The sequence below is a fragment of the Protobothrops mucrosquamatus genome, unplaced genomic scaffold (assembly GCF_001527695.2).
Source record: "Protobothrops mucrosquamatus isolate PMUCROS unplaced genomic scaffold, P.Mucros_1.0 scaffold24, whole genome shotgun sequence".
Classification (NCBI taxonomy): Eukaryota; Metazoa; Chordata; class Lepidosauria; order Squamata; family Viperidae; genus Protobothrops; species Protobothrops mucrosquamatus.
The window spans coordinates 1,872,811-1,898,952 of NW_015386409.1; the positions used below are offsets into that span (position 1 = coordinate 1,872,811).

Here is a 26,142-nt window from a genome sequence, read left to right on the forward strand (position 1 = left end):
AGCGAGGGGGAGAGGAAAGAGAAAAAGAGGAAAGAAAAAAGATTGAGAAAAGAGAGGAAAGAAAGAGGAAAGAGAAGAGAAAGAGGAAAGAGAAATAAAGGAAAGAGAAAGGAAAGAGAAAGGAAGGAAAGAGGAAAGAGAAGAAAAGAGGAAAGAAAGGAGAAAGAGAGGAAAGAGAAAGTTAGAGGAAAGAGAAAGAAAGAGGAAAGAGAAAGAGAGAGAGGAAAGAGAAAGAGGGGGAGAGGAAAGAGAAAGAGAGAGGGGAGAGGAAAGGGAAAGGAAAGAGAGAGAGAGAGAAAGAGGAAAGAGAGGGAGAGGAAAGAGGCATAAAATAATTCATTTGCATTTAATTGTAATGGTTCAAAGAATGTTCGGAAAAATGTTCGGCCCTCCATCACGTTCACTTCATCCAATCTGGCCCTCTTTGAAAAAAGTTTGGACACCCCTGGTTTAGAGTTTTAAGCATTTTAATTTATTCATTGAGGAAGATTTAATTAATTGTATTTGTATTGTCATTACTCTGGCTTTTATTAATTAAAGAAAAAAATGAATCAGAGAAAAAGAAGAAAAGGAAAGGAAAGGCTAATTGTAGCCCCACATTTCTGGGACACGAGGGGGCTGAGGCTCTTCTGGGCAATGCTGATGCTCTGGAACAGCTTTCTACAGAGGTCTTTGCCTCCTCCCTTCTGGCTTTCAGGAAACTACTAAAAATGGAGTTATTCCAGAGGGCATTCTCTTAATTTAAGCATTACATCACCTTTATGTAATGGTTTTAATAAAAATCTACTATAATTCATTGTGAACTTTCATACATAATCTGTCTTTCTAAGCATCAGTTTATAAATAAATAAATCATTGTTATTAAATAAACAGAGAGGAACAACTGAGATAGGAAAATCTGGGTATCTTTCCCAGGTGATGCAAAGAGCAGGAAATTCAAGTCCACTCCAATTTATGTTTTAAATTTGAGAATAACCAAAGATTGAAGTATGGAAGAGGAAGGAGGAAGCCTCTGGCACACTTTTCAGTTTCCCAAAATCACGATTTTGCATTTCAGGAATATTTTATCTGGGCCACCTGGTCAAATGACACAGCAAGAATAATGTTTATGCACTACACCTTTTCTTGAATATGCCATGAAAGCAATCTCATAATTCGACTATTAGAATGCTACAGTGGAATATTTTTTTTTTTATTAATTTATTTCTATCCCGCCTTTATTATTTTTACAAATAGCTCAAGGCGGTGAACGTGGCCAATGCACCTTCCTCCTCTTATTTTTCCCCACAATAACAACTCTGAGAGATGGATTGAGCTGAGAGAGACTGACCCAAGAAAGTCTCCTGCTTTCTAGTCTGGTGCCTTAATCACTAGACCAGGGGTAGGCAACCTTGGCTCTTTTATGACTCGTGGACTTCAATTCCCAGAATTCCTGAGCCAGCCATGCTGGCTCAGGAATTCTGGGAGTTGAAGTCCACGAGTCATAAAAGAGCCAAGGTTGCCTACCCCTGCACTAGACCAAACTGGCTCTGATATTGATTTGGTTAGCTATTTCTTGTTAAAAATGTTGATGGAGAGAACTAGCTAGTTTTATATTCACCTTTCACTTTATAGATTACATCTCTCAAAAAAGAAATAGGAGAGCAGGAATCCAAAATCTCTGGGTATAAGGATGATTTGAGTAAAGCCCAAGAAGAGCTCGGCAGGCTACAGAAAGAAGCTTCAGAGTTAGAGAAAAATGTGGAGGAAGGAAAATTGCAATTAGAACCTATTCAGCAGGATCTTCAAGACTCCCAACAAGAAATTACTTCAGTAAGTAACCTCTGAGATTGTTCTTTTACATCATGCGTCCATTGTTGGATTTCCTCAGTTACAAATGTTATCATATCATTCTACATTTAACTAAGAAATAAACCTGAACTCGGATTTTAAAGCTGAATTCCTCCTGTTCTGGCTTTCTGTGTCATTCATAATAGCATATTTTTAATAGTGTAAATACTCAGTTTCACGAAATATAATTCAGATGAGTGAGAGGTATTACCATGAGATAGGGAAATATATGTGTATTTATGTTGCTTTTATATATTTAATGATTTATATGCCACTCATCACTATTTTAGAGCTCTGTGTTTTACAGTATAATTGTTTTTTATTGATAGCAATATTGAGCAATTGCTTTTTGCAATTCTCCAAAGCCATTTTATCAATCAGAAGTTGATGTTTTTACACCTCTGCTTTTCCTTTTATTTCCTTTCTGTTCTATTGGAAGGATAATTAATCTTGGATGTGAGTAATTTAAACATTGTAGGCAAGTATGTTAATGGCCTATAGGTTCATAGTGTTGTTCTTTTTGCTGGATTTTTTTTTTGAATCAGATAAATGTTGCCAGTTATTAACCAGTCAAAGCTGTTGTCTTCTTTATGCAATATTTCATTAACCTATTTAGCTGTAATTGGATGTAAACTAGTCAGATATGTGAGCCAATTTAGCTGTAATTGGATGTAAACTAGTCAGATACGTGAGCCAAAAGTCACACAATTGATCATTTCCAGGTCTAGTATTTAATCCTTTTTATTCGATTTTTTAACTATTTCTGCTTTTATTGTCAGTTCTTCCATTTGATGTTTAGTAAATTCATCTTCAGATATTTTTATCCATCTAGCATTTTTATTACAGTCTTTTTGACTTTCCCCTAATCTTTTCTAAACTGGATTGTTTCCTTTTTGCTTGGTGTTGCATTTTCAGAATTTCTATTGCCATTTATTCTTTGCTAGAATTATTTATTTTATTTGCTTGTTGTTTATTATTAGGTGCAAGAAAAATTGCTGGAGCTCAAAGATTTGGAAAACAGCCAGTTTAACTGGGAAGTTCAGCCACATGGCATATTAATTAATGGGAATGCTGATCACTCTAGCCTCAGCAACAGCAGCAGTGAAACTGTTAACCTAAATGAGAATGCAGAAAGAGAAAATTCAGCAGATTCTGAACAAGTAAATTATGTGAGTGGTGCTTGGATTATTAAAAGAAAAATCTGATCAAACTCAAGTGAAGCTTGAGTTTCAGTGTGATAAATAAAATATACCAAGTTTTGTTCTTGAACAAGTCCAAAGTATATAAGTAAATTGATGAACTAATCAAAGTATTTTTGAATAACTTATTATTACCTAATTAGATTTCAGAAAAGGTTGAATGTATTGTTATACACTTTGGGGGGGGGTGTTGCCCAAACATAGTATAATGCTAGACTAGAGAAACAGTGTAAAGGCCATGGATTTTCTTCTTCCAAAAGAAAAATGTGAATGATCTTAATTATTTCCAAGGTTCACATAGTTCTTTTTAGCTTATAGATTTTATTGAACAGATAACAAGAGATTTATATTGCCCTTTTAGATGTAACTCGGTATTTGTACCCTTTTATACAGTGTAGCCACATTTAATTATATAAAAGTTATATAATATAAAAGTCTTCTTTATAAGGCTTGCTTCTTAACATGATTAAAAGAGTTTGTATGAACATTATTAATATAAAAAAGTACATGTCAGAGTTGTATCCATTGTGAAGAATGTCATCAGGGAATGACATCATATAGATTTGTCAAGTCAATTTTTCTTAAATAAAAGTCACCAGAAAAAAAATTATACCCAATCTGTAGATTGTTGTTGGGAGAACTTCTATGTCTGATTCTTTTTTTTTTTTTTTTTTTTGCTCTGAAAGGCTAGAAAAAGTCCTGAAGCGACACATGAAGATACAGAAGAGGAAAAAGAGGAACTGCCATCGGATGTTACCAAAAAAGTGAGTTTAAACAGCATTTTAATATACAACTTCTAGGAAGCATGTACATTTTGTAGGTTGGTGTGAGAACCTATACGGGTAATCCTCAACTTATGACCACAGGTGAGCCCAAAATTTTTCTTGCTAAGTGAGTCAGTTGTTAATGCATGCACTCACATGAATACCCATTGCTTGAGCAAGTGGGGCCATGAGTGTGTGCGACGCTCACGCGAGTGGGGCCACAAACACCCACAACGCACATGCGAGTGGGATTGTGCACACACGCGCTCACTGGCCAGCCACTCACACAGCCCAGTGGCCAATAGTTGTAGTGGGCCGTGGCCCACAGTTGGGGATCCCTGACTTATATAATAGTGTTGTGATTCCTTGCCAGCCAATGGATCCGGCAGCTGAGTCTGAGGAATCAGATGAGGAGGAGGGGCCTGGAGTGACATTAGAATCAGAAGAAGGCTCTGAGGAGCTCCAAGACTTACAGTCGGACGAGGAGCCTGGCCCCACTACTCGCACTCAGGCTGAGACACAGCTGTGCTGGGAGCCTGAGTTGGACAGTGATGAAGAACAGTTGGGACAAATCCAAGATGCACGAAAGTGTAGGCAAGAGAAGCGAGTAGGACAGAGGAATGCAATGGGGCAGCTCCAAAGGCAAAGGAGAAGGCACTGGAAGCCACGCCTTAATTGGAAATTCAGTAAAAAGTTATTTTTTAAAAAAGGAAGCCACGCCTTGGCTGAATTATAAAAGGGAAGGTGTGGGAGGTGCTGGTTGCCGAAGGCAAATGTTCGTGTTGAGGATCGAGTTTCTGTGAACTGTGTTTGTTTGCCTTGGACATTGACTCAGGTCTGTGAATAATAAAAGGGGTTGGTTTTTTCTTGCGGTTCCTGCCTGTTTCTTGGAAGACGTGGTTTCCCCTTGTGAGCATAACAAGGACTCACGTAGGCTGGGACAGAACAAATAGGATGAATACCAATATGTTCTTTTAAACAATAGAACCTTTTTTTCTTCTAGGAAGATCTAGTAAATGAAGATTCTCATCAACTCCCTGATCAGACAACAGAAGCCAACTTGGACTTTTTTGAGTCTGATCCCTTCGTTGGTAGTAAGTATGTTCAGTTTTCTTTCCCTAACAATTTACTAAGGAGTCATAATGATACTTCAATTGACCTTTGAACCAATTATCCAGTGAGTCAGTTTTATTTCATTGGACAACCTTTTGATGAGAGTGGATTTCTACATTTATCAAGGCGATTGAACTAAATGAATTATATCAATTTATACAATTTTTTTGTTACGGTAGATATTAAGTATATTACTGTCCCCAGTTAAATTTTCCTTGTTTGAAAGCTTTGCCTTTAAAAAAAAAACAGTACTAAATAAAGGCTAAATAACTGAAGATCTATCTATTGCTGCTCAATTGATGTCGGCTCCACTAAACTAGATAACCTAGACCAGGGGTGTCAAACTCAATTTCATTGAGGGCCGCATCAGCATTGCAGTTGCCCTTGGGGGGCCAGGTAGGTGTGGCCAGGGTGGGTGCAGCCTACTGGGTGGGCGTGGAGGGAGTGGGTGTGGCCTACTGGGTGGGCATGGCCAGCTCTACATCATTCGTGTCAATGGTGCCTGTGGGGGCCTGGGCAGGAGTGGGACAGACCTGAGGGTCTCTGGCAGAAGGAGGTGGGACCAGGGCAAGTGCCAAGGCATGGTCCACTGGAGGAGCCTCACTGTTCCTCTCAAGCCATGTGGGGGAGGCTGGATGGTGGTGCGGGCTGCCCGCCCTGGGCAGCAGAGGTCAAATGCCCAGCCTGGCCCTCGAGCACCAAGCCCAGCCCCACTTCCCCAAGGGGGTGCCCAGCTGCACTTAACTTCTTCTCAAGGCTGCTGCTGCTGTGCTTGCTCTCCTTAGCCAGGTTGTTCATGATGGGTACCAGGGCAAAGTCAGAGGGAGACTGAATGCGTGTCAGCATAGATGGCCACCACAAAATTGTACATTGGCTCCAGGCCGGTCGGCCTGGGCCAGGGCCAAGGCAATGGGGGACATTCCCTCACTTTCCAGGATGGCTTCACGGGCCACATGAAACCACTTCGCGGGCCGCATCCGGCCCCCGGGCCTTGTGTTTGACATGTCTGACCTAGACCAATAGGTTATTCAGAGTCACTTTGGATAACTCCACAGGAAAGCTAAACCAGATTTTGAGATCAGCTATAATAAGATAACTTGTGTACCTCTTCCTCCTCCTTATAGTTGTGAACCTATCTTTCTGACCCAATTCTGAATGTTATCTGGCTGTTTTGGATTTAAAATACATTTTATTCCTTGTTCCATTGGCAAAAGGGTTTCATATCTCTGACAAGGTCACCTTCCTTAGTTGACCTAGTTAAGCTACATTTGTCTCTTTTTTTTGTTTGTGGACACTAAGACTTCCAGTGGAAAAAAGTTCAAATAGTTATCAATGGATATTAGTGAAGAATTAAAAAAAAAAGCTATTGCAGTATATAGGGGAGCCATTTTTGGCTCTTAGGAAAGGTTCTGGCACACAGAATGAGATAAGTATAAACCTTTATCCATATCGTGATAATTCTGAACAAAGCTGAACAGTCCTTTACTCTCTAAATAGATGATCCTTTCAAGGATGATCCATTTGGCAAGATAGGTGAGTATTTATTTTCATTCCTTTTAATCTTTTAAAAGAAAAAAAATTCAAGATGGGAATCCATAATTAAAGTATGTTAAGGACTGCATAATGGGGTGGAATTCTTTATTGTATAAATCCTCCAAATATTTTGGTTTCAGTTAATATATCAGCAAGCTAGAATGATGGGAGTTGTAGATCAAACATTTGTGGGGGGATGGAGGTGACCATTTTGGAAAAGACTCATCTACAGTTAAAAATTGAGTGTGTTGAAGTAGCCTTTATGCTGGGGGATAAAATGCAACATGGAGCATTAATTAATGTTCTAATAGTTTTTGTGATAAATATTTAACAATAGGAAACAACTAAGCACACTTCTAGTAACATTGTCTTCATTTTGCTGTCTTTAAGATCCTTTTGGTAGTGATCCATTTAAAGGTTCAGATCCTTTTGCTGCTGATAACTTTTTTAAGCAGTCATCCTCAGATCCCTTTGGGAATATCGATCCCTTCAGTGCAACCAGCAACAACAATTCCACAGTAAGTCTGAGAAAAGAGATTAGTATTGTGTGTATGGCAGATTTTGGTATGAAATGTCTCCATTAGTTTTCATATAAATAAACTTGCTTGTTCCTTGTCCTCTATGGACAGGTATATTTCACAGACATTAGACATTTGACCTTTTATTTGCACAGCTGCTTCATGAATCTTTGAGATCACCTGGAGGCTTGGCTTAGACAACCTAAGTCTCTTGGTATTTAATGAAATCTAGAATTATTAGATAGTATGAGATTTCACAATGGCTAAATAGAACTGTTGTATCTTAGGAAGTTCTCAAAACAACTCTTCCCCATTTTCCTTTTATTTTAAGTGAATCCACTTGATCCTTTAATTCATGGCCCATATAATTTAATGTGTTACACTTAAATGGTTAAGAGTATTATGGTTAGGAGTATTGGTGTTTATAGACAACCAGATGTAGAGTAACAGTATTCTTTACAGTGCTGGTGTTTTAATAACTTCAGAATGGATACCGGTTGGTTCAGTTTGTAACCATATATGAAAGGTTATTGATGCTTCAAACAGAAAAGAATTTGTTTTAATACTGCAGTTTTGAAAATAACTTTCTGAAAAGCTAAATATTGGAATGACTGGAAGGAATATATTTTAAATGATTAATGTTCATTTAGATTTCTCTCTTAATACTCAGGCAAAAATTAGCATGTTTTTGATTTTAAGAATTTGCAGCAAGCTAGTTAATGGATTTTAAATTTTAGACAGAAACACTGAAACAAAATGATCCTTTTGCTCCTGGTGGAACTGCTGTGACTGCATCAAGTGATCCAGGTAAGAAATTCTAATGACAATCTTAAACTATTTGAGATGTGAGGCATATTTGGATTTTTGAGAGTACATCATAGCTGCTTACCTAAAATGGCTCCCACAGTGGGCATAGATTATCAAGGAGAATTTACAGGAAAGCAGAGTGAAGACAGTTCCTCCTCAACCATTATAATCAGGCCCAACTTACCTTACTTTTTTTTTCTTTCCAAGGTAAGTTTGCTCATTTGCAGAATACTGGATTATGACTACCATTGACTGTTAAGCATGCTACTGAAATTATGCAGTTTAATAATTTTACTTTTAAATTCCTGTTAGATTAAAAGAAAGTAATGTTGTAGGGGAATCTGATAGATACCAAGTAATGTCTCCATAGGAATTGTTGTCCATAAGCTATATCAGGGGTCTCCAAACTTCGGCAACTTTAAGACTTGTGGACTTCAACCCCCAGAATACCTCAGCCAGCCATGGTGATTGAGGAATTCCGTGAGTTGAAGTCTATAAGTTTTAAAGTTGCTATGTTTGGACTATATTTTAGAACCCCCTGGTTATGAACAAGCCAAGTTATATAGACTAAGCTTCATTACTCCCCCAATTTAAGTGTGTTAGATTTACCTGCATCTTTTTAGGTTTCTAAAAGACATCAAGCTCAATCAAATTAACAATTTTAATAGCTTAATTACTTTATTTTTCAATCAAAAATGAACAGTTAATGCATTTTGATGTGTTTCATAAGTTTAAGCATGACTTGACTTTACATCTGCCAGAATACATTTTTGTATTCTCTTAACTTGGATTAACTTCTGTAAACATGCTAAATTTGATTAGTTTGAACCCAAGAAGTATAATTCACTTAAAACCATTAGCATTAAATGTAATTAGCACTATAATCAAATGTGATTATGTAATGGCTTTGAGGTACCAGTTTACAGAAATACTTGATACAATGATGCTTAATTATTATACTTTGAAGGCATCAAATTTGACATAATTGTCACACCCAACAGCAAAGTCAGACAAGGATTTAAACATTTTAAGAGCCGAGGAGTTATTTAACATACCAGAAGTGAAAGCATATTCTGACACTGCTTCCAGCATCTGACTGTTTCACATTTAGAAGCTTTTATAGTCAAAACTTTTTTGAATACTCCCTTTCCTATTTTTCCCAATTAGAGATAACATTTTGGTGTTATCAGAAAATCTGTTTATATATAGCTTTAAGTTGAAAGCTAAACTTCTGACAGCTAAATTTCTACATGCTGGTGTTTTAAGGGTTAAATAGATATTTGGACAAGTCCTAAATTGCTCTTTCAGTTCAGATGCTGCCTGGGCTAAGCTAGTGTTTATTCCTTATCAACTCTTCTCAGATCATAAAGTAATATCACGTGAGCCTCATCATTTTTGAAAAAAATTGACCAAATGATTCATAACATTACATAAGGTTTTACTAATGTAGATCTCATATTTAAACTCAGATCTATGGAAGATTAAATCAAGATGTCCAATATGTTCTGAAGAGAATTTATTCCTGAAGAGTCAGACTAAGTGCAGTACAGAGTTTAGATTTAGTGTTTTTGTTGAAATTTCAACCACAAAAGACAATCTAGAGCAGGGGTCCCCAACCCCCGATCCGTGGACCAGTATCGGGCCACGGCATACCAACAACCGGACCGCACAAACAAGCAAAGCCCCATCCACGGGATGCAGGCAGCACACAAAACCACGCACCCTCCGTTCCCCAGAAAAATCTCTCCATGGAACCGGTCCCTGGTGCCCAAAAGGTTGGGGACCTCTGATCTAGAAAGCTGGCCTTAATAGTACCAATATGTGGATGATGATCTATCTGTAGGAGAAGAATGGCAGAACATGTGGGCAGAGTTAAGGGATCAGTCTAGAATTCCTATGTAGCTACAAACGGACTAGGTCCAATCCCTTGATATCTATGGAGATTCTCAGTCATCTAGGTCATAGTTATCCCAAAGGTGCTTTTTCATATGGGAACTGGACTTTCTAGTTTTTCTTTGAAGACGTTTCACTTCTCATCCAAGTAGCTTCTTCAGCTCTGACTACATGGTGGGGCATAGCACAACATAGGAGAACAAACCCATCAGGACAAGATTCAGTAGTCCATCTGCATTTAAAAGACAAAGGCCATTCTTTCAAAGATAGCAAAGTCCACATTTTGTACAGAGACCACCGCTGGTTTGAAAGACGGGTCAAAGAGGCCATCTATGTCAAAATTGAGTAGCCCTCTCTCAATAGAGGGGGAGGGATCCGACATCATCTATCTCCAGTCTACAACATAGTTTTTTCAGCAGTTCCAAGAAGGCTCCACACCCATTTGCACTACTCAGGTGACCCTGATGACACAGATAAACTTCCAGGTGGCCTCAACAACTCTAAAAGAATGCAAATGATCAGCCGTCTGCAAGGCGTATAAATCCTTCCATTCCCCACTATCCAGTCAGAGCTGAAGAAGCTTCTTGGATGAGAAGCGAAACATTTTCAAACAAAAACAAGAAAGTCCAGTTGCTTTGTAAAAAAAAAGCACCTTTGGTATCCAATCCCTTGAATCCCATGAACCTTTAACTCCAAACAGGTGCTAACCTTAGTTGAGAAGATTCCTGTGCATAGGCTGTTTAGCAATAAATCAGCTTATTTGGACCTTCATGTGTGAACCCAGTCTTTTACGCTATATCTTATTATATAAACATCCAAAGCTGCTTTTTCATGCTACCTGGGGCTTGTATTCAGATGCTACTGCTTTTGTGTCGGAAGCACCGAGGCACTTTTGGCTTGAAAGAATTAGTTGGTGACATCATCATTGCCCAGGAGTCACCTAGTTGGGGGCTCCTTTCATATCTCCATTAATATGCCCAGCAAAGTGGTACCTATTTATCTACTTGTGTTTGCACACTTTCAAACCGCTAGGTGGGCAGGAACTGGAGCGAATGACAGGACCTTATCCCATCACATAGCAGCACTTGGGTCTCAAAGGTGGGCTTGCTGACTGTCAACCCAGCGTTCTGAGCACGTGAGCCATCATGCCCCTTTCCCTGTTCAGATCAATTAGGTTGCAATTTAATGGGTATACCGTGGGAAGCTGGGCTCCATTTGGTTCCTGTGCATTCTGAACTTCTGAATTTAGCATTAGCTATAAAATAGTAATTGTTCATTTGTAATATATTTTAACACATCCTATAGCAACAAGAAGAAACATCAACTGTTCTCAAGTGCTGTTTTTCATAGTGATTGTAGTGCTTCTGTGAGGTTTGCAAGTTCCTGTTGAGATTCTTGCAAAATTGTTTTTTATCTTTTACTTTCCGATGCAATTCTTATTGCTATACAAACACAAGCCTGAGTTTTGTTTAGGCAGTCTTTTATTTTTTTTAAAAAAAAATAATACTATTTGATATATAAATTAATCTTGCAGGTGTATTAAAAACAAATCTATCAGCTATCCTGTCCTTCCTTTATTTAAGATCATTAGAAAATCTATATAGCTCCAGAGAAGCCAACTGATTATAATCAGCAAGAGTGTTGGCTTTGACACTGTATCAACACAATTAGTTCAAAAACCCACCAGTGACAAGTTTGTGCCTGCCAGCTTGTCGTTTTCATGCACTCTTTGCAACTGTAATCCTTCTTAACATACTCATTTGGGTCATTTATCAGACTATGATGGAAGAGTTAATGTTACCATTTGTATGAAAAATGCATTTACCAATGGGTAGTAGTCATGGCAAAACTGTGTCAAAAGAAAATGTAACTTAGCTATCAGTTTCTAGAAATGAGCTGTAGGGTCCTCGGTCCTTTTCGTGTAGTGTGTCTTTCGAACGGCATCAAATATCCTGTATTTCATTGTAACAATATGCATACAAGTGAAACAGAAAACTAAAATGTTTTAAGACTCATCATATCTGACTTTGAGTTTGAATTCCTTTGTACATTTTGAGGGGCACAATAAGCAAAATGATTTCCATCACCTCTTGGAATAACCTCTAAATATTTTGGGGGCAGTCCTGAGACATTTTTTAGTTTAATTCCCTATAGTTAACTGAATGAGAGCTGAGCGGTAGTGAGCTTTACATAAAGCCTTCTTCATATCTGATGAAAATGCAGATAGTTCAATAAATAAAGTAATCTGTTTCCTGTTTTTCATCCTGCATGGTTTTTGGTTTTTGAGTCTCCAAATCAGTGTTGACTCGTGCCTGGACAAGTCCTTACTGCTTTCTTGGCAAAATTTCAGAGTTGGTTTGCCATTGCCTCCTTCCTAGGGCTGAGAGTCCGACCGAAGGCCACCCAACTGGCTTTGTGCCTAAGGCATATCTAGAACTCGTGGTCTCCCAGTTTCTACCCTGATGCCTTTACCACTGCACCAAATTGGCTCTTATTAGATCCTTGCATGTGTAGTACATTGGATTTATCGTCTTTCCTTCGTGTTTTCCTTTGCTTATTACAGCTACAGATCCCTTTGCATCTTTGTTTGGAAACGAATCATTTAGCTGTGACTTTGCTGATTTCAGCACTTTGTCAAAGGTAATTTGAAATAATTAATGCTTGTGGACAAAGCATAAACTTGTTGAGTAACAAAATAAAACTTCCAGCAAACATTATTGTAATTTACGTTAAATGGTAACTTAATTCCCATTTTGAACTATGTCTCATTAACTGTGGGATTATTTGTTTTCTTAATAAAAGCATTGTGGTTAATGGAAATTACACTGTGGGCACTCATACAGTCTTATTCATTAGCTGATATTTTTTTTTCCCCTTCAGTTCTCAGAATATATTCTCTGGAGTGGACTAGTTCAATTTATTTATGAAGTTATAATATTTGGTCATTCATTAAGCCAAGCCAGAATTTGAATTTGTTGCAGCAGAATTCACATTGAAAAAGTGAAACTGAGTGTGCAGTCCCACTCATTCAATTCAGTTTCATCATTCACAGGAAACGAGACAGCAAAAACACAAAATTGAAGGACACACACCAACACACCATCTAGTAACTTTACACACAAATAGTTTTTCCAAAGAAGCCATCAAAATCTATACTCTTCGTTTAAATTAAAAGGACTTTACAGTGCCAAACATCTGTCTATCATTAACATTTAATAAAGTAGTAATAAACAAAGATGAAAGATCTGAGTAGCTATAGAAGAAATTATTACTTCTTGGAGCACCCCAAATCCTTATTAAATAATACACACTTTCCATGTTTAGTGACCACAAACCATTCCTCAAATTGGAAGCAAAATAATTAGGGAAAAAGAGAGATGGTGCGTAGATCACTAGTTGCTGCCATCCTATTTGGATAAAACTCTCTCATGCGGTGTTCTCACTCCAGTGCACATGGCTGTCAGGTGCAGAAATTGGATTGCAAGTGCCTGCATTAGTTGGAAAATGATTTTTTTTAATTATTATATTTAAAATTATTAAATTATTATTATTATTACCATTATACTGTGAATAGTTGCTAAACAAGATAGGGCTCAAGGAGGAGTGGCTGCATAGCCTTTGTTCTGTTTCCTGTAAATATACCATAAAGTTGAAACTTCAAATAGCAACTCTAGGGAAAATATAAAAGCACGCGTATATGATTACGGAGATCATAGGTTACGAAAGATTACGAACGATTAAAGCATGCATATATGATTAGGAAGTCCTTAACTTTACAACCACAGTTGAGCCCAAAATTTATGATGCTAAGTGAGTTTTACCCCATTTTACATTTTTTTTCTTGCCACATTTGTTTAGTGCAGGTGTCTTCAAAACTTGGCCCTTTTATGACTTGTGGACTTCAACTCCCAGAATTCCTCAGCCAGGCATGCGTGCCTGGCTGAGGAATTCTGGGAGTTGAAGTCCACAAGTCATAAAAGGGCCAAGTTTGAAGACCCTGGGTTTAGTGAATCACTGCAGTTGTTAAATTAGTATCAGGGTTGTTAAGTGAATCTGACTTCCCCACTGACTTTGCTTGTCAGAAGGTTACAAAAGGTGCTCGCGTGACCCCAGGACGCTGCAACCGTCATAAATGTGAGTCAGTTGTCAAGCATCCAGATGTAAATCACATGGCCATGGGGATGCCGCAACTGTCATACATGTGAAAAATGGGCATAAGTCACTTTTTTAGTGCTGTTGTAACTTCAAAGGCTCCCAAAGTGACCTGTTGTAAGTCGAGGACTACCTGTACTGTAAAAATGGAAAATTGGATAAAGCATTGCTTTATGGGGAAAAACTGTGGCTGGTGGGAATCAAGTGATGGCATTCATAGGAGCTTTTAATAAGCAGCAGTTGGGAGGCTTATAATGATCAGTAAATAAAAGACCCCAACTTGTGCATAATGGAGTTGTTTCCTTTCTTTTTTTTAAGACGAACAATGAGGATCCTTTTAGTTCATCTGCAACAAGTACCATTAACAATATAATTATAACAAAAAATTTGTTTGAGGAACCTCCAGTCAAAAATGAAGATATTCCTCCTGCTTTGCCTCCTAAAACTGGAACACCTACCAGACCTTGTCCTCCCCCACCTGGTAAGAGGCAGCATTAAGTCTGTAAATGCTAAGGTTTATATGGAGCTTTTTTCAGATGTAATGAAACTGTAAAAGGAGCGTTCTATATTTTTTAACAGAATAACAGAGTTGGAAGGGACCTTGGAGATCTTCTAGGCTAATCCCCTGCTCAGGCAGAAAATCTTACACCATTTCAGACAAATGGTTATCCAATCTCTTCTTAAAAACTTCCAGTGTTGGAGCATTCACAACTTCTTGAGGCAGCTTGTTCTACTGGTTAATTGTTCTAACTGTCAGGAAATTTCTCCTTAGTTCTAGGTTGCTTCCTTGATTGGTTCCATCCATTGCTTCTTGTCCTGCCTTCAGGTGCTTTGGAGAATAGCTTGACTCCCTCTTCTTTGTAGCAACCACTGAGATATTGGAACACTGCTATCATGTCCCTCCTAGTCCTTCTTTTCATTGAATTAGACATACCCAATTCCAGCAACCGTTTTTTATATGTTTTAGCCTCCAGTTCCCTAATCATCTTTGTTGCTCTTCTCTACATTCTTTCTAGAGTCTCAACATCTTTTTTATATTGTGGCGACCAAAACTGGATGCAGTATTCCAAGTTTGGTCTTATCAAGGCAGCATAAAGTGGTATTAACACTTCACATGATCTTGATTCTATCCCTTTGTTAATGCAGCCTAGAACTATGTTAGCTTTTTTGGCAGCTACAGCACCCTGTTGGCTCATATTTAAGTGATTGTCCACTAAGACTCCAAGATCCCTCTCACAGTTACTATTATTGAGCCAGGTACCATCTATACTATACCTGTGCATTTTTTTCTTCGTAAATGTAGTATCTTACTTTTTTCATCATTGAATTTCATTTTGTTAGATAGTGCCCAATGTTCAAGTCTGTCAAGATCCTTCTGTACCTTAAGCCTACCTTCTGGAGTGTTGGCTATTCCTGCCAGCTTGGTGTTGTCTGCAAATTTGATGAGTTCCCCATCTATCCCTTCATCTAAATCATTGATGAAGATGTTGAAGAGCACTGGGCCCAGAACAGAGCCTTGGGGTACCCCACTACACACTCCCATGTAGCTGCAGTTCCATTGAGGACCACATGCTGAGTACAGCAGATCAGCCAATTATGAATCCATCTGGTGGTGATGCTGTCTAACCCACATTTTTCTATCTTATCAAGTAGTAGGTTGTGGTCTACTTTGTCAAATGCCTTACTGAAGTCCAAGTAAATTATATCCACAGCATTCCTCTGGTCCACACATTTTATCACTTTGTCAAAGAATGCAATAAGATTTATCTGGCATGATATGTTTTTTTACAAACCCATGTTGGCTTTTAGTTATGACTTTGTTTTCCTCTAGGTGTTCGCTGATTCGTTGCTTGATTATCTTTTCCAGAATCTTCTCAGGTATTGAGGTCAGGCTGATAGGTCTGTAGCTTCCTGGATCCATTTTTCCCCCTTTTTTTGAATATGGGAACTTCATCAGCTCTTTTCCAGTCCTCTGGTAGTTCCCCAGTGCTCCAGGATCTTTGAAAGATATAGTTCAGTGGTTCTGAGATCACATCTGCCAGTTCCTTCAGAACCTTGGGGTATAATCCATCTAGTCCTGGTGATTTGAACTCATCTAGGGCGGACAGGTGCTCACTTACCATTTTCTTGCCTATTTTAACTTCTGTTTCTAATCTGTTTTTTACGGTACTGTTTTTATAGGTTGGACTGTTTTTTCCCTTTGTGTAAAGATAGATGCAAAAAATTAGTTAAGGGATTCTGCTTTCTCCCTGTTGCTTGTCACCTTGCCATTTTCTCCCATTAATGGACCAATCGTTTTCTTGACTTTTTTTCTTGTTTTTTACATGTTGAAAGAAGCTTTTTTTTTGTTATTTTTGATTTTTATTGCAAGCCTTAGTTCATTTTGAGCCTTAGCTTTCCACACTTCATCTTTCAGGCTCGGGCTATTTGCTGTTATTCTACCTTAGTTATGTGTCCCTCTTTCCACTTTTTATACTTGTCCCTTTTGTCTTTCAATTTATAAAGAGAGTTCTTTATGCAGCCATGCTGGTTTCTTTTGAGAGCTGTTATTTTTCTTCTTCATTGATATTGTGCTAGACTCAGCTTTTTCTCCATGTTCTATTACAAGAATGCCCAATTTAGTTACAAACTAAATTTTTAATTTTTTAAAACTTTGGGTTGCATTTTTTAAAATATCCAAAGCAATAAATTATAAAAGAAGCTGATCTTTTGTATTGCTATATTACTACTATAAAAAACTAAATTCAGTTTGATAAGGATGGCTGATTTGAACCATTTTTAACATAGTCTAATATGAACACCGTGATTTGAATTAGATGACTAGTTCCCATTTTATATGTCTCAAAGCATCCATATAATGAAAATAGAGGTACACATTATCTACCCTGCAAGGTCAAAACCCTCATCCTTTAGAAACTTTAGAATATTTTAGAAAATCACATGAGTTTAGGATGTGTAGCATTACTTATACTACTGTGTACTGAATAAATTATTGTCATGTTCACAATTATGCTAACTGGTTATTTTGGTGTAGGAAAAAGGCCTGTCCACAAATTGGAGTCTTCAGAATCTTTTAAATTGAATGATCCTTTCCATCCTTTCCCAAGTTCCGATGGTTGCAAAGGGCAGGAAGCTGACCCATTTGCTCCTAGTGGAGTGGGCAAAGAGATGGATTCCAGTAATTTTGCTAATTTCAATACTGTAAGTATGGAGATATTCAGTTAAATAATGACTGTTTTGTAAGGACAGTGAACCTTGAGGATGAGAATGAGTTCCTATATATTAGTAATGTCTTGCTTAAAGAATATATCATCATGATCTATTTGGAGACAAATAGCTTGTTATTAGTCTTCCAGTAACGCATTGACCACTGCACAACAATAATATAGTAATTCTGAAAGTTCTCTGATGTTTTAATCTAGCTATAATTGCATACAGTATTATATAATGTCCATATATCAACCTGTAAGAGTACTATATATGCTTCTGTTGCTGTTAGAAAATGAACTATGCAGGATTTAAAAATAGAAATTGATATTGCAACCAGACCATCTTAGCTCTGAACACTTTCCTTAGCAAGCAGTCATTCAGCAAGTTTCTTCTTCCCCACCCAGGCATTTGAATAAGCAGCTGGTTGCAATGTTTGCATGATCCTTAGTTACTGTGTTGCATGACAGTCGTTCGATATATATTTGCTTGAAAAAGGTGGAGAAAAAGTAAATAACGTTCTGAATCTATTGACCACATGATACAGAACTCTCCACAAATTTAGTTTTCTACTTTTTGTGATTAATTATAGTACTAGTATATTGTATGATGTATTTTAAAATAATTCATCTGAATACTTAGCAAATGAAAGCCCCTGGGACTTTTTTGCCTGGGTTGGAAGCTAAGTGGGGTCTGATCTAGTTAATACTATGATGGGAGATTATCAGAAAAGTAAAAAAAAAACATTTTAAGGAGAAGCAATGACGTATTCCTTCCATATTATAGCGTTAATAAATCCTTACTTGCTGTTCCACTAACAAGTCCATGTTTTTTCTGTTTTAGTATCCTACTGAAGAAGATATGATTGAATGGGCAAAAAGAGAAAGTGAGAGAGAGGAGAAAGAGCGACTAGCAAGATTGAAGCAGCAAGAGCAAGAAGATTTAGAACTAGCAATTGCACTCAGTAAATCTGAAATAGCAGAAGCGTGAAGTGTTGCTTCAAATATTTCTCCTTTTCCCTGGATATCTAAGCTATACGTAAAGTAAATCAAGTTACATATGAATGGGAAAGTCAAAAGGCTTTAAATCCTGCAAATGTGATTTTTTTGAGCAACTATCTTATTTGTAACTTTTTCATATCCATTATTTTCATTTGGTAATTGTTTAATATAGCAATTTTCCATTTGTACTTACCTTGGAATTCTTCTGTACTGTACACTATTACACCAAAGTAGCTTATTTTAACATCAAAAAAAGAAAACCCTGACAACTCTACATATTAAAAATTAGAACACCAATGCACAACAATATATTGTGGACGATTTCAAAGGACAAATACGTTTCATGCAAAGTACTTTTTTCTATGTGTAATATATTCTTTGCAGTGTGAAAATCTTTAAAAATGCAGGTGTGAGTAACTGTGTGAAGTGAACACATTTGTCCTTTAAAGATAGCTAGGTCACATATAAGAGATTTATGTGCTAAAATATTCTTAGATGGCATGTTTTATGTCTTTTCAGAAGGGTCCTATTTGCAATTCCTATAATACTGAATTATTTTAGTTCTTCCAGGTGGCCTGCATTTGGCCTGTAAGTAAAACTGGTGATATAGTTAATCAAATTATAGTTATTTAAAAAGAAAAATCTAGCTTGCAAATATTCAGGTAATTAAAAATTCTGATAATCCTGCTTTGTATTGAAATATTCATGTCTGGCAATACAGTATTAAAATTTATATTTTATGTTTTACAGATACAGCATTTCATATTTAATATATGAAATGCTTTATGCTTCTTGTTTTTTTTTTACTGGAAGCTCCAATAGTGGACTGGATATCTAATAGAAAGTATATTTTTCCCCTCCATTAACTGCCTTTTTACCTGTCCATTAAAAATCTAAAAAAACTTAGAAGTTTTCCAGGGAGATCATAAAATTAGACTGGCCAAATTCACTGTCAGGAATTCTGATGCTAATTGAGCCAGCTTCTTTTGTGAAATACACAAAAAAATGGCGATTTGACAGCTGAATATGAAATAAGGTAGGAAGGAGACTGCACAAAAAAACAACTTACAACAGTCAGTTACTGTTGTATATAATTTATTGAATGCCAACTGATGGTTGCACCTTAAATTAAATACCCTTATGTGGTCACCGAGTCAAAATAAGATTGAATGTTAAAGAAAATAAGTTATTTCCTATTCTGTATAATATGTTACATAGTGCAGAGTGTTGAATTCATTCCAGTTATCTTCCTTTTTACTCTGAAATGCTTAGTTAGGCTGCAGGCCTACAAAATAGGTGGTCCTGTGTCATCACCACCCCACCCCAATGCATGATATGGTATTTATGATTGAATTGGATTTTTTTTCTTCTGCTGCAAAGGATTCCATAATTGCCACTGTCAGGATAAGGTATTTCCATTTACCTGTGGATGCTGCTGTCAAGAATCTTTTGAAGAAAGTAGTGTTTCCTCATTTTTTAAATATTAGTTTGGATAAACTTTCTCTTTTGCACTGAGAAATGAGAATTTAAACACCTAATAAACAAAATAAAACCTCTTGCCAAGTATTAATAACCTTAATTTTCTCATGGACTTTCATGGCATTAATCATACAAATTGTGTGGTTAACTGCATTTCTTATTTTTAAATGTTTACTTGGTGGACCAATACATTATCTGTGTCACCCATATTCATATATACATGTACGTGTATATGTACACAAACATTAATTCATTCAGGCATAGGATTAAAAGTTCTGAGTCACCTGATGTGACATTTTATGTTACTGATAGATCACAGAACTTTTACTCAAAGTATCTCAATAAACCACTGCTATGTCAGCTTTGATGGCATTACTACTAAAGTTCTAAAAGGCTTGTAAGAACTTTTTCAGGTGGGGTTAACCTCTATTTATAGACTTTGTTTAAAAATTCTAAATACAGCCTGTAATTATGAATTAAACTGTTTAAGTATATAAGATGAGCCTAGAGGGTTTTTTTAATGTTTTATATAAGGCATAAAGCATCACATCTTTGGATCATTGTTCAAAAATTACTTCGCCTGATACAAGTATATAGGGGGTGGGGGGGAAAGTGGTTCAACTAATACTTCTGAATATCAGAAATATGTTCCAGCCTCCAGATGTAAATTGTCATCCCCCTATTAGCATGACATTAGATTTGCAGACCAACCAATTCCAGTACGGTACATGAGAATACCATCTTGAAAACTCATTCTGAAATAGAAAGTAGGAAAAGGATAAATACAGAGTCTTTTCAATATCTTCAGTACTGTATTACAAAGCATGGAAACTTTATAATTGACCCCCTTTTGAAAAGTCACCTTTTAGATTGTTAACATGATTATTACACAGTTCCAATATGGTCTGCCATAAAACATCTGCATCAGTAATTTAGTGGCTGGACTTATAATTTGCACGAAGTTGAACCCAAGTAAACAAAATTATTGGTTAGCACAAATGTGCTAATCCAGCCACTGAAATCGAATTAATTCTATTGCCGAGTAAGATTTCAACTTTTCAAAATTTCCTTCTTTTAGGATCTAGTTAAGAGCTACCTTTGTCAATATTGGTCTAATTCAAACCTTACCCAACTTGCCATTCTCCAGTTGGGTCAATTCTGCAATTCCCAAATTGTTGCTATGAGTTGCAGTCAACAGATTTGAAAGTATCACTTTGGGAAAAGCAGAGCTTTGCATGTATTTTGATCTGTTTCAAGAGGCCTCATGTCTATATTTGAGGATTTGCACACTCAAGTGGATATGAATGATGGAATACCCTAATTGAGCAGACCAGTATATGAGTGCTGGTTGGTATCTGTTACATTTGTAATAGCTTTAAATGACCCACTTTACTAAGAAAACGTCTTGATCTACAGCTCTTATTTCCACTTACCTCTTTTATACTGTTTCCAGCTTCCAACAGTATGCATAATAAGACTGTCCATGCTGAAAATAATTTAGAAGCATTTCTGATTGTACAAATCTTAATAGAAAAATAATGTCCTTGTGTGGAGTCTGGAGAACATCTACATAACCTTCATAGAATGCACAGTTTTAATACATAATCTATGCAGTTCATTAAGTCAAATGCCCTCAAAACGTATGTATATCATAACAGATCTGAAAGACTTGTGCTACTATAAAAATGACTTATCTACCCATCTGAAACTTTTGTAACTTTGGATGCTTCACATTAGTTATTAATTCTGGTTGGTACCTAGTATTACTATTACATTGGTTAATTTTGCTTTTTTTAAAATTGACCTTAAATATTGAGATATTTGATTCTGTACATAATAGAATGTAGAACGTACACGAGATCGACACACGTAGATTGATTATGTGCCATCAAGTTGATTTGATCTTGTCTGACTTTGGATAGAAACACGGCAGACTAGTATGTCTGTGAAATAGCAGGGATAATGCAGAGGCAAAGATCAACGGTCAGACAATATTTTATTTATTTATTTATTAATCGCATTTATACCCCGCCCTTCTCCTAGTGGACTCAGGGCGGCTTACAGCCAGTTTAAAACAGAATAACAATACAATATACAAATTTAAAATGTGGTTAAAATAAAATATTAATATAGGCCTTTCTTTTATTTTAAAATTATTTAAAAACCAAATATGCCCAAGCTAACAAGCTTTTTCAGACAGAGCAGCCATTGAAGCATCTACATGAGCTCCAAAGATAGGGGTAAGCTCCGCATGAGGAAGCCCTCAGGAAAAAGCACCCATGTATCAGCCTTTCCAAGTAAACCAGACAGGAAATAACTAGATTTAGTTGCAAGTCTTAAAAGTACAAATCTACTGCCATCTCTTTTTACTGACTGATAAGTTAGTGTGTGGATTCTCTCTTTACATTTTTCAACCGTTAAACCCCTGGGAGCTCCTCCCATTCTCTTGTCTATTTCCTAGGCAGTATCTTTTCCCCTCATCCCCCAAGATTATCCATGCCTCCAGATGTAAACTGCCATCTTCTATTAGCATGGCATTAGATCTGCAGACTGACCAATTCAAATTGGTATATCATGCTTGCAGCTTTGTGCAAATTTTGTTTAAAGGATACTGCCTGATCCACTTTTTAAAGCACATTTAAATGGAGCAAATTTGACATGTGTAAAGGCCTTGAGAGCACTTAAAGCCACTTGCATGAGTGTATCTTCGATCCACAAAAGATTAAAGTTGAAAAATGAAAATGCCAGTTACCAAGATTTTAAAAGAATTAAATGCAAAAAGCTTATTGGGAGTTTAGAATAAGAAAGCTAAAAAACAGCCTAAAAGAACAGTTAAATTTGGAATATTGCCTCTTTAAAATACTTTTAATTAAACATGATATACAGTATATCTCTGTGGGAAAGAGAATATATTAAGGAAGCTGATTGACAGACTGTTAGAGAGAGAAATAGAAGAGAAACATGAAGTTCTGAGAACATGTGATTACAGAAGTACAGAGTGCTGAATGGGACCAGTGTTATGAACACAAGGGGGGAAAGTCTCACATTTTACTCCCCTTTTATGGGTTATACATTTGAAATTTATAAAAATGTTTATTACTAAAGGGCGAGAAAGTTATTGTTAGCCTTCATAGACAGACCAGACAGGAAATACAATCAGATGAGCAAATATTATTTTATTGAAAAGATAAAAGGTGAGTCCCTCTGGTCCCTCCGCTAGTCATTGCTGACTCTAGGGGGCGGTGCTCATCTCCATTTCAAGGCCATTGAGCCATCGCTGTCCAAAGGCATATCCACGCTCGTGGCCAGCATGCAGACACAGCGATGTTACCTTCCCACCAAAGTGGTACCTATTTGCTTGTATGCTTTCAAATTGCTAGGTTGGCAGGAGCTGGGGCGAGGACGAGTGCTAACCCTGTCGCGTGGCACTCAGATCTTGAACCTGGCTGCCAGGTTTCCAGCCGACAAGTCCAGCGTCTTAACCACTAAGCCACCAATAGAAAAGATACATTAACAGAGTTTTGAAAGTCTGAAAGTACAATTTTCCCATCCTCATCATTAAAACCTTACAACTTGGTCTCTTCTGAGCCGAGCAGCTACAGGCTATGCTCGCTCTTATCTGACCATTCCTTAGGCAGCATCTCTTCACCCCATCTTCCAAGGTCATTCCCACAGATCATTCCAGTTATAAAAGGGAAGGGAGGATTGTTAGACCACTTCAAAATAATATATCTATGATAGTATCCTCTTGTATGAATTTATCTATTTCATTGGCCAGCAAGATTATTATATGTGTATAGAATGCAGATATATTGAAGTTACCACAATGGAAGATGGAATGACAAGTATTTTATGGAATATTAAACCTGGACTTTTTGCTGAAACTGGAAGAACTAAAATAATTTTAAGACTGGACAATTAAAATAGCTTTGATGGATATGTGTGTGTGTGTGTATTCAAAATTTTGTGGCTGACAAAGAGTTAGTGGGAGACTAGTATTGTCAGCCACAACATTTTTGAATTTACAGTGTTCACAGTATGTGACGTTTGCCTGCAAAACATGCTCCTAGATTGGAGCGAAACGCAGAACAGATTGATTTATATTTGGTAGACTGGGTGCTCCACCCAACAGATAAGTAATATGTAATATGTAATATATACACACACACACACAAACGATTTTTTAAAAAAAACCTATGAGCAGAATAACTATGGTTTAATTCATACATCAGGCATTTGCTATTCACCATATGTTGGGTGTGCATGTTTTGTTTTCCCTGAACCACTTTTCAGTTCTTCCTGTGAATTTAATTTTTAGGCTAGCTGCCCATCCAGCCCTGTTGAAACCTTAATGGATTTATCCATCTTTCCTTTAAAAAAAACAAAAAACAAAACCCTCACGCTTATTTCTTCCTCTTGGCTGGATGGATCCAGTCAGGAACTGTTCAATCTTCCTTCCAGCAAGAAGGAAACATAGAGAAAAGAAAGAAATCTTTAGTCTTGGGCGTTTTAGATACGCAGTAAATTTGATTAAGCCTGGCTTGGATCTTTCCCCGCTTGCGTTTAAGAAGCCTAAAAGCTCCCTCTGGACTGGCGCCACACCCAGATCAGACGCAAAGGAGCTCCTGGCCAAAGTTGGTGGACAGCAGCGCTTTCTTGTAGTCTGGAAGCGGCCCCTTTGAAGAAGCTAGAAGAAGAGGTGGAGCCCAACCGGCTGGAGGGTTGCTCCGAAGGTGCTGGAGCTTCGCTACGTTTCAAGCTGAGGAGAAATACGGTAAGAGGGCCAGCTTCAAGCGCCCCCTGGATTTCAGAGGAGAACCTCTCGTAGCCAGATCTGACTAACGCTTCCCTACCGGGTCCGATGGATGCGCAGCATACGCGGAACAGGAGGGGCGAAGCCAAAGACCCTAGGTAGATACGAAGACGGGGTGCTGGTCCTTTATTTGCGGGGATGGCTGTTTCCCTGATTTTCATGCCTTCTGCTTTCAACAGCACAGGCATGACGGCAGGCAGAAAATCAACCGGTGAAGTTTTGGTTAGCAATGGGTTTATGAATAATCACCAGTCGGACTTTCCGTATTGTTGGTCTTAACTGAGGTTGAAGACAGATACGGTGTTTTGAATTATTGAGCACTCTTCTCCTTCCTTGCCTTCTTTCTGATTACTTGGAATATTTTATGGAAATGTGTTGCAGAAAGCAGACTAGGGCTATGCTCACTTGCTATACTGATACGAAAAAATGAACCATATTTTAATGAGTTTTCTGAACCTCTGTTCTTGTTGCTGAATTTTTGTTGCTGAATTTTTGCAGATAGCAGATAGTCCTTTTTGACCTACTGTATATTTCAAACCCAGACAGAGTGCAGTTAGTTTGTTCAGTGTGTTATTACAAATTGAGAAGGGATTGTTAGTTATTAATTAATTATTAATTGACTAAAGTTTGATCTACTTAATGATTGGCAAATGTACATTGCTTATAAATAAATATGGAGCATATGCACGTAAGGAAGGTGACAACTGTACAAATGAACTGAAATCATGAGCAGATCTAAAGAACTAGCTGATAGAGAATGTAGTGGCCCTGTGGTCCTGAAGCATTTTTCTTAATTACATAGGCTGGGGAGAAAGTAATAGTATGGTTTTCTTGCAGTTAATGACCACTTTTAAGTCCTACTCCATAACTAGAGTTGTGGAAATAAGGATGAAACAAGCTAAGCAAATTGTACAGAATAAAAAGCAAATGTGTTAAAAAATAAACCTAAAATACAGAAATAGTTTCAAAATGTAGCAGCAGACAAAATTACATTTACTATTTGTTAGATAGTAAATAAGTACAGTCCTACATTTTATTATCGTAGCTAAGTAGAGAGATACCTTGATTAAAGATAAGACCAGGGTATCTTGAATTGCCTTCTTGATGAGTCATTTGATTGAAAAAGAGAATCAAAGCTGGGCAAGCAGGACTACTGAAAAAAATAGATTACCTTGAGCTATAAAATTTGGGGAGGGTTCTTTGCAGTCTTGGTTGTTGCGATGTGCCTGGCGTGACAATTATAATGTGGACTATAGTTAATAAACATTGACATAATAAATGTACTAGGCATTAAGGGGTAATTAAATTGGTAATTATTTCTGCTATAACACACCACAACATTTTGGGAATTTTGATCCAAGGAGCACCTAGTTATTGATTCAGATTATGAAAATTAAACTACATAGCCATATCAGTAAATATCAGTATAAAGTCTCTCTGCCAGTCGTGGCCTTTTATAAAATCACCCTCACTGTCCTGGGGAAGGGGCTGAAAGACACATAAAAACTTATACACAGGAGCCTAGCATAATATAATATGTATATCTCTGTGCCCTGAAAGATTAAGGGAAGGCAGGCTGTATATTTTGATAACCTCAGTTTGATGCTAGTCAGAGTCAAGAAGAACAAGAAAAAGCTTGCTGCTTATTTCCTTTATTAGAGCCACCAAATATGACCTGCAAAAATCTGGATAATCACCAGATGGCAGCAAAGTGGGACAGAAAACAGCTATTTGCTGCCATCAGGTGATTATCCAGATTTTTTGCTGCTCAGATCTGAAGCCCAGGGTTTGATGAAACGTGAAGTGAACTACAGGTAGAGGGGCTTTGCTTTT

At 37.3% G+C, this 26,142-nt stretch overlaps 1 protein-coding gene across 1 annotated transcript in view; it reads left to right on the forward strand.

The window, feature by feature from the left end:
* EPS15 (epidermal growth factor receptor pathway substrate 15) overlaps positions 1 to 19,989 on the forward strand; it is a 58,082-nt gene extending 38,093 nt beyond the window's left edge. The window contains exons 15-25 of the mRNA XM_015810908.1: positions 1,615 to 1,812; positions 2,811 to 3,008; positions 3,716 to 3,793; positions 4,797 to 4,887; positions 6,404 to 6,439; positions 6,830 to 6,957; positions 7,695 to 7,764; positions 12,221 to 12,297; positions 14,128 to 14,290; positions 16,844 to 17,010; positions 17,860 to 19,989. Coding sequence (XP_015666394.1) covers positions 1,615 to 1,812; positions 2,811 to 3,008; positions 3,716 to 3,793; positions 4,797 to 4,887; positions 6,404 to 6,439; positions 6,830 to 6,957; positions 7,695 to 7,764; positions 12,221 to 12,297; positions 14,128 to 14,290; positions 16,844 to 17,010; positions 17,860 to 18,006 — 1,353 coding nt within the window. The 3' untranslated portion in view covers positions 18,007 to 19,989. The remainder of the gene's footprint in view (positions 1 to 1,614; positions 1,813 to 2,810; positions 3,009 to 3,715; positions 3,794 to 4,796; positions 4,888 to 6,403; positions 6,440 to 6,829; positions 6,958 to 7,694; positions 7,765 to 12,220; positions 12,298 to 14,127; positions 14,291 to 16,843; positions 17,011 to 17,859) is intronic.
* Positions 19,990 to 26,142: the final 6,153 nt, after the last annotated feature.